Source organism: Echinops telfairi, unplaced genomic scaffold, assembly GCF_000313985.2.
Source record: "Echinops telfairi isolate 266 unplaced genomic scaffold, ASM31398v2 ScPeMD7_7468;HRSCAF=8506_0, whole genome shotgun sequence".
Classification (NCBI taxonomy): domain Eukaryota; kingdom Metazoa; phylum Chordata; class Mammalia; order Afrosoricida; family Tenrecidae; genus Echinops; species Echinops telfairi.
In genome coordinates, this window is record NW_022111369.1 from 53,316,104 (window position 1) to 53,325,808 (window position 9,705).

Here is a 9,705-nt window from a genome sequence, read left to right on the forward strand (position 1 = left end):
GGGGGGGGGAGATGCAAGCAATAGTAGCACCACTGCTACCCACCAATGAATATTTTATTTAGTAGACTATTTCATTTGGGGGTCATATATGAAGGTGGTAGATGTTAAATTCTACTGATAACTTTAGATTAATAATACTGAAAAAGTAATTTTACTATAAACAAAATTTAGCTTCTGAATGAAGTTGTCTTTATTCTAGCCCCCTACACACAAAAGGGATACGAATCTAGGGATAGGATTCTTAAAGGAAAAACATTTATTATTAGAAAAAAATATACTCACGATCTTATCTGGGGAAGATCTGTTTCTATTTTGTGGCCTGTATTTCTAAAAATTTGTATAGCAGCTTCTGCTACTTTGTCATCTTCCATTCTCAGGCACTGTAACAGGGACTCATATGTCTCTGCAGAGTGGAACGAGGTAGGATGTGTGAAAGACAGTACCTGGAGGAATAGATACAGCTTTAGAAGTACAGACAATAATTTAAATTCAGAAAACCTCTAAAAAATACAAATAAATTATAGTCTGCTTATTCTAGCTGCACAGAATAGAGACAACATGCCCCAGTCTGCTCTTGTAGTTAATTGAGGCTACTGTGTGGTAACTTCCAGGTAGTTCTTTATGACAGTAGATATACAGCTTTTGTCCTTTTTAATCTTTCCTCTCTTCTAGTGTGTGACTTGGAATGTACAAACATGGCTGCCTTATTTTTAGAGTGTGATATTGCAGTGTTAATAATTCTATAGTTTTATAAATATACATTTGTATTTAAATAAGGAATGCTTACTCAATATAAAAATTCAAAACTTATTAATCCAATTTTTATATGATGTGTACTAAGAGTTTACTGTGAGCTTTATTTGACTGGTCAAAATATCCTATAAAGAAAGAAATCCATCACCCAAAAAATCCATTTACTATAGCTATCAACAAAGAAGCCATTATTGTGAATTTTTATTTTATTTTTTTTTTATATTGTGAATTTTTAATTACAATTATATACTGTTAAATATTCCCAATGTGGAATCAGATGTTACGTACATGCATATTACATACATGCAGTCCCAGTACAATCTAGTTAAATTCTTACAAAGATTAAATTAAAAACCTGATGGTAGTCTGATGGACAAAGCTTGAGAGCTGTATCCACGGATATGGGAGGGGTAGACTTGGTGGGTATGTGGTTGGGCTGGTTGATGGACCCAAACTTTGCTGCATGTTTGGGTGTAGGAGGGGATCACAAAGAGGTGGGCACAGCGCCTGGTTGTGGCCTGGACTGCCACTACCTGATTGATGTGACTGCTTCCTGATCATGAGCAGCTGCTGTTGGGAGTCAGGAGCTTGTGGTATGGGTAGAGGAGCTGCTGCAGGAGTTGTCTTGTGCTGAAGTGAAAGCCTGCTAGGCTGCTGGGCTGCTGAATGATGCCAAGAGGAAAGGAAGGAGGTGGGAGAGGGAGTAATGGGGTTTAGATATGCCCTGGAGTCCAGCAACTTGTTCATGCTGAGGATCTGGGATCTTTCAAACCACTGTTGTTTGGTGCTTGAGTTGACTCAATAGCAACCCCAGGTACAACAGAACAAGACACTGTCAGTCATGTGGCATCCTCACAATGGCCTCACATTGTTGTATCCGTGGTGTCAATCCAATCCAGCTTGCAGAGGGCCTTTTACTTCTTCACTGCCCCTTTACTTTACCCAAGATTTTTGTCCTTCTCCAGGGACCAATCTTTCCTTTTTAATGTTTTTTTTTCATTTTCCACCATTTACTCGTGTTATCAAAAATAGTTCAACTCTTCTTGCCCAGTCTTTCCTTATAACATGTCTAAAGTATGTGAGATGAAGCCTTGCCATCTAAGGAGCATTCTGACTGTACTTCTTTAAAGACAGATCTCCTTGTTCTTTTGGCAGTCCATGGTACTTTCAATATTTTTTGTCAGCACCAGTTACAGTTTTGGAAAGTCACAGGAGCAGTTCTACCTTGTCCTATAGGGTTACTAAGCATTCTACTTGATGGCAGTGAATTTGAGTTATGAGAGGAGCAGCAGCAGCAGCAGCAACAACAACAACAAATCCAAAGAGAAGCCAAGAATTATGTAGTATACTATCAAGAGAAATAAATTACGTGTGACTGGAATTCCAGAACAGGAAGAAATACCAAAAACCACAGATCAAATTATCAATGAGTTGTAGAAAAAAAACTTGCCTTAAACTCATGAAAGATAAGAGATAGTGCATTCAAATGTTGAAAGAACCCCAAACAGGTTAGGCTTCAGAAGAAAAGCACTATGATATATCATACTCAAACTTTTCAAAACCAAAGGCAAGGAAAGAATCCTAGTAAGAGTTTGAAAAGTGAAACGTTACTTACAGAGAAACCATTAAGACTAAACTCTAATTATTAAGCAGAAATCATGCAGGCAAGAAGGCATTGGGATGTTATATACATATAAAATTTTGCAAGGAAAACAAAAAGCAAAAGGCTAACCAAGAATCACATATTCAGTAAAACTGTCCCTTAAATACAAGGGTGAAATCAGAACATTTCCAGATGCCAGAAATGAAAGGAATTTGTAAACACTAGAGCAATCTTCAAAGAAATACTAAAGGGAGTTCACGACAGAAAAATCAACAATAGAAGATAACTTGAGATTAACAAAAATAGCAACAGTCATAAATCAACCTGGATATAAAAGTATCCAAAAGTAAGAAACCTACAAGACTGAAAACAGAACCAGAAATATATTAATTTGTAATGATGACAATTACAAAGTAAATAAAGGGGATAGTTTAGAATTTTCAAATGAAGAGGAAATCAAGATATCAAGATAGAACACAGACTTAAATTTGGGAAGAAAATAAATTACAGGGCAATCTCAAAATGAATAAACTCCATCAAAATAAAACCCAAAGATTTAGTACACAAACAAAAACAATGAAGAAATTACATGAACAGTTTTAAGTCAGCACAGAAATTTATATGAAATAAATCAGCAACATCACAAAGAAACACATAGTAAAATGGTGGCAATACATTCGTACCTATCAATAATTACACTGAATGTAAACGGATTAAATGTGCCAGTCAAGAGATGGAGAGTAGCAGAATGGATAAGAAACAAACCCCACCAATTTGTTGTTTACAAGAGACACACTTTAGATGCAAAGACAAACAGACTAAAATTAAGGAAGGAAACAAATATATCAAACTAAGAGCATCCAGAAAAAAAGCAGCAGTTACAATATTAATTTCTGATAAAATAGATTTTAAAGCAAAATTCATAATAAGAGATAAAGAAGGACATTATACCATGATTAAAAGTCAACTGAAAAAGAGGATTTAACCAAAATGAATATCTATGTAAAGAACCTCAAAATACATCAATCAAACATAAACTTGAAGAGAAAAATAGATAACTCTACAATAAAAGTTTTTGTTATTAATACACTACTTTTGACGAAGGATGGAACAAATAGAAATAAACAAAGACACAGAAGAATTAAATAATACAATCCACCATAGACATACAGAACACTTTACCCAATAACATATGACATTTTTTCCAGCGTACATGAAACATTCCACTGCATGTGGACCAACGAGCAAACCTCAATAAATCTAAACCCACTGAGATAATACAAAGCATATTCTCATGACAATGCTATAAAATAAGAAAATAAGATGATTAAGGGAGAAAAATCAAATACATGGAAATTGGATAACACTCTGCTTAAAAATTACTGAGTAATAGAACAAAAATAAAATTTAGTTAAAAGTAGACTAAACAATTGACCAAGCAATACTAACTTGTTATGAATAGTGTAGCAAAGAATGTGGGAGTGGACATGTCTCTATTCATCTTATGGCAATTACTACTTTAGGGTATATACCCAGCAGAGATGTGGAATTCCTATTCCACGGTGTTTGAGGCAGTGTCATATGGCTTACTACAATGGTTGTACAGGCCCACAAGCAAGGTATGAGAGTTCCCACTTCTCTGCACTCTCCCCAGCATTTTTTAAAAATAAATTGGGTTGTCAGTGCAAGTTTCCTTGTTGTTTTGATTTGCATCACCTGAATGGCTAATAATTCTGAGCAAGCATCTTTTTACCTGTTTGTGAGTCATTTGGATGTCATTTTTTGTTAACTGAAGTCCTCTGCCCACTTTTTAATTATTGATTTTATTTTTAAGGTATTGCAATTTCATTACATTTCAGAGATTTGTCCCTTGTCTGTTGTGTCCCCGGGCATCTGTTGTCTTCCACGGTTTGTGCTTCCTTCATATTTGACAGTATGTCAATGCCTTGCAAGAGGGACCCTTAAGCTTGTCCCTATTTTTTCACTAATGCTCATTATAGCTCTGGGACTTACAGATGCATTTTGATCCATCTTGAATTCACCCTCACATGGGGTGAGGTTTGGGTCCAGTTTCATTTTTCTGTAGATGGAAACTTGCCCTTTTATTTCTAGGTTTTCTAATTGGTTCCATGGGTTTATACCCATTATTGTACTATTACCAGGCTGTAATACTACTGTGGCTCTGTTTAACAGACTTTGAGGTCCGGTAGTGACAGGCCTTTAAATTTGTTCTTCTCTTTAAAAAGTTCATTGTTTATTTTGGGTCTCTTCCATTTCCACATAAAGCAATTAGTTTTTCCATTTCCTTAAAGAATGTAGTTAAACAACAAAATCCACACGTGATGTAGGGAAACTTATCAGATCTTAAATTGTGAACACCCAATCTATAGCAGGCTATGGATGACAGTGGGAGTCCAAAACTCATCTGCAGAGTATCTAGTCAGATTTAGGTCTCTGGCAGATCCCGTCTAACCGCAGCAAGGGTCTTAATCAGCTTTACTATAAGACAGAGAGCACTGTAAACTTGATTATACTGGACTGACTCAAACTTGATATGTGATCAGTTGGCTTCTTTTTCTTGACCCAACCTGAATCTGTTCTAGGCTCTAGTATTTCGTGCTTGATCCATGACAACAATTTCTTCACTGTCTTTTAAAATATTGACAGTACTCTTTTCTTTCTTACTCATTATTTATATTTTTATATTATTATATTATTATTTAATCCATAACACTTTATTTTGTTTGTTATTGGTAGTTTTCCCAGTTTGTAAAGCACGGAAGTAGATGAATAGACACACTAATTGATGCAATGGTTTATAGAGGATGTGAAGTGGGAAACAGGGAGGGTGAGGGGATTTGGGGAGCAAGCAATAAATGTGAGAGGGGGAGGAGGAACTAGGACTGATTGTGATTATATGATTCATTTTAAAAGTGATTTAACCATGAAAGTATATGAGATTTGAATACTTCATCAAGAAAACCACAGGGGATGGGGAGGTGGTGGAGAACGAAACTTGTCCAATTTGTCCAATGGTTACCATAGGTGAAGGGGAAAGAATTGTTGTATAGGGTACATTGAGTTAATGTCAATGGTGGTAGAATAATTTAGAAAAGGCTATCAATAACAATCATACAACATAAAGAGTATAATCAGTGACAATGAATTACACAAGCAGAAGCTATGGAATTGGAGAATGTTCTGTTGTGTATATCTTTGCCACAATTAGAAGAAAAAAACTACATGAATAACAATGACTACAAGGAAGAAGCAAATGTTCTAGAATTGAATGTGATGACAGTTGTACAACTCTTCTTGAGATGAATGAATTAATGAATTGTATGAGGGATACCCCCCCCAAAGTTTTTTTCCCCAAAGTTATGTATTTAATTTTTAAAAACCCTTATCATTTTCAAAGTACTTTCTATTACACTTAATGTATTTGCTAAAGCTGCGATTCCATTCTTGGAAACATTTTTCAAAGTCATCTGTTTGGATGGCTGATAGCACTCCATTTTTTGTTCACCTCTTCTACATAGTCAAATCGCTGTCCTTTTATGTCCCTCTTCATTCATTCATTCAAACAAAAACAAGTCACATGGAGGGAGGTCAGGTGAGTAAAGTGTATGGGTCAAGAGAGGCACGTGGTTTTTTTTGGCCCAAAACTGGCACAGAGATGGCTATGTGAGCAGGTGCATTGTCATGGTGGCAAAACCAGCCCCTCGTCTGCCACAAATCAGGCCTCTTTTGTCATACACTGTTACACACAATCTTTTCAGAACCTCTGAAATAGAGGGATTAACAGCCTGACCTGGTGAAATGAACTCCAAATGACAAGTTGACATTTTCGCCCATTCAGGAAGTTGACAGATGTTCACAACGAGGTTTGTCATCAATTGACATCTCACCATTTTTGAAATGAGAAAACCACTCATACACTTGAGTTTTCCCATAGCTCTGTCCTTGTAAGCATTGTTCAACATTACAACAATTTCAGTGGCATTTTTCCCAACAAGAAAACAAAATTTGAAAAATGTTTTGAGAAATGATGTACAAATACGCTTTACACAATTGATGTGTGTATGGATTGGGATAACAGTTGTATGAGCCCCTAATAAAATGTTAAAAAAAAAAAAAAAAAAAGAAAAGAAAACATTTCAGGCCATCCCAAAAAATGAGGCTTGAGTAAAATTGCTTTTATGAAAAAATGCACTGTGACCAGAGAGAACCTTCTCAGGATATGCCACTGGGTGCACTAACTCAGAATGAGTTGTTGGATACTGGCCTAGTGGGAAAATGTGTATTAGGAAAGCTCCGCCCTGTCCAGCATAATTCCAGTTTTGGGGGGGGGTACCACCTCATATGATATGTGGATGAAGGGCTAATAAAACTTAAAAAAGAAGAAGAATGTAGTTGGAATCTGGCTCAGGATTGCATTGTTTTATTTATTCCCCACCCTCAAACATAAAGTCATTTTATTGGAGCTAGTAGAGTTATCATATCATTCCCTACTTGCATTGTTTTAATAGATTGCTTTTGGGTAGTATTGATATTTTTACAATGTTAAGTCTTTCTATGTATACATGAGCTTGAATTATTTTTCCATTTATGTAGATTATTTTGGTTACTTGTAATAGTTATTTTGCAGTTTTCTTTGAACAAACAACATCACAATATAAAGCAATGATCTCTTGCATCATGTATTGAGTATCTACAATTTGTTAGACCCTGTGGTTTTTAAGTACTGAAAATAAAAAGAAGGTATGAGCCTTAGCTTATCATTAAGGAATCTACAACACAAGTTAGCTATGTCATATCTTGAAAGTTTTTCTTCCACAAAGTAAAGACAATATAGATTGTGTATTAACAGGATAAAGGTTAAATGTGTGGAGGCAGAGGTAAAGGAATATAAATCAGGTAATCTTCATTAATTTACCCAATAAGCATTTATTTAGTGGGACATAAAGTCAGTGGAGAAATCCTCTCATTTGATAAGGGTCAGTGTGATAAATTTTAGTTAATAAGGTTTTGTGATTATTTACATAAAAATGACAAATTAAATATGAAAAGCTAAGACAAGCAACCTGTTTTAAAAATATGACTCATGTATTAAAAAATATAATTAAATCAATGATCTCAATGAAATAATATTTAAGGCCAATATAACCCATTCCACTATTTGTCTACCCTATATCAGAGTAAGCTAAATATCTCATTCCTTTCATTTTCTTCCCCTCTCTGCTCTATCCAATGAAACTTCGAATAAGTGCTATATTATGTTAAAAGCCAGGTTAAAAGTCCTTACAAAGTAACTTCTTGCCTCAAAAGCCCTTAACTGGAATCAATCTTGCTTTGCATTACTTCACAGATTCAGTCAACTTTAACGTTTAACACCCCTAAAATATGCCAAGCACTATTTCCCTTGAGAATGCTATTTCCCTATATTAGGTCAATTTTAGCACATAATCTGGCTGGACTTGACCCTGGCTAATCGCTCATTTCCCTGAAAATTCCTTTTGTGTCTATTACGGTTACCAACTGCTTCAAGGTCCCATCATCTGACGCCGCCATATTAAGATTTTCTGTGGACAGTCTTGGTGGCATAGTGGGTTACAGGTTGGGCTTCTAACAAGGTCAGCAGTTGAAACTACCAACCAGCTGCTCTTCATTCAGAGGATCTAGAGCCTCAGACCCACAGGGCCAGTTCTCTTCTGTCCTATAGGGTTGCTATAGCAGTGAGCTGTTTTTTTTTTTCTTTTTCTTGGTGGGCAGTCCTGTTATGTTCTTTGATAAAGTTCAGACTGGAATATTTAGCAGACAAGTATATATTAGCAGAAATACAAATGATGAATGAAACATAAAACATTTTTTAAAAAGACCAAGGCATTATATAATAATTAAAGGGTTCATTCACAAAGAAGGCATGGAAATTATAAAAAGACAACACTGCCCAATAGCAGCATAATTCATATTCTTCCCCAACGCACATGAAACAATCTTTATACTAGACCATATTTTAGGTCACAAAGAAAGCTGTAATATATTTTAAAAGTTTAAGATCATACAAAATATCTTCTCAGACCATAATGGTATAAAACTATAAATTTGTCACAGGGAGAGTAAGAAAAACCTTGGGTCATAGAAGAAATCAAATTAGAATGAAAATACAACGTAACAAAATCTTTGGGATACAGCCATAACAAGTGCTCAGAAAAAACGGTTATTTATGCTCACATTAAAAAGAAGGCTGAAAAGTAATAACTTGGACAAATAGAAAAGGAAGAGTAAAATGAACCAAAGTTACCAGAAAGGAATGATAAAAATCAGACCAGAAATAAATGGAAAATAGGAAAACAGAAAGAAGGATCAATAATTACAAACTACTGACCAAATGCCAGAGGAAAAAAGAGAGAGAAAATGCAAATAAAATTAGAAACATTACTAACAGTTCATACTAAGATTATTGAAAATTATATACCAATAAATCTGATCTCTGGCCCAGACAGTTTTATTGGGAAGTTTTACCAAAAATTCAGAGTTGGTATTTGTATTTATTCCACCCAAATGACTAAAAAAAAAAAAAAATCCCAAAATTGTTTTATGAACCTATGATCAAATGGAATTAATACCAGGGATGAAAGAGTGGTCAACAGTAGATAAAACAAAGGAAAAGAATCATGCAATCATCTTCACTGATGTTAAAGCAAGGGTATTTAATAAAATCTACCATTCTTTTCTGAAGAGAACTCTCAGCAACACAGGAAAGGAAATACCTCAATAAAATTCAGGACACATATGCAAAACCAACAGCCAATATTATTCTCAATAAAGAGAGGCTGAGAATTTTTCTCTTGAGAATGGTAATATTACTCTTATTCAATATTATACTGGAAATACTGACTAAAGCAATATGACAAGAAAGAGGAAGAAAAGACTCCAGAGCTGGAAAGGAAGAATAAGCTATCTCAACTCACAGATGACACAATCGAGTTACAGTGAATTAATACTGCCCTTCCAACCAAAATCCCTTAAATAATTCTGGACTTCATAAACCTGTGGCTATAGTCTGATTTTTGAAGGACATTATCTGCTAAGAACAGGATGAGATTAAGATCTGATCTTAGTAGAGAGTATGAATTGGACCATACTTCTTAATAGTAATATTAGTTACTGCTCCTTATAATGGATGTAAGGAGTATATATGTTACAGTTCAGAGGAGAAAAACTGCTTCTGGAGTAGCCTAGGAAAAAAAACCTCCTCCCTGGGGGACAGACAACCGAAAAGTGGGTGAAGGGAGACGTCGGACAGGGCAAGATATGACAAAATACCCATTTATAAACTATCAAGG

General features: G+C 35.2%; 1 protein-coding gene across 1 annotated transcript in view; it reads right to left on the minus strand.

Moving 5' to 3' along the window:
• The window catches only part of PDS5A (PDS5 cohesin associated factor A), a 144,723-nt gene that overhangs the window by 33,711 nt on the left and 101,307 nt on the right, over positions 1–9,705 (minus strand). Inside the window, exon 18 of the mRNA XM_045284096.1 lies at positions 283–443. Coding sequence (XP_045140031.1) covers positions 283–443 — 161 coding nt within the window. The remainder of the gene's footprint in view (positions 1–282; positions 444–9,705) is intronic.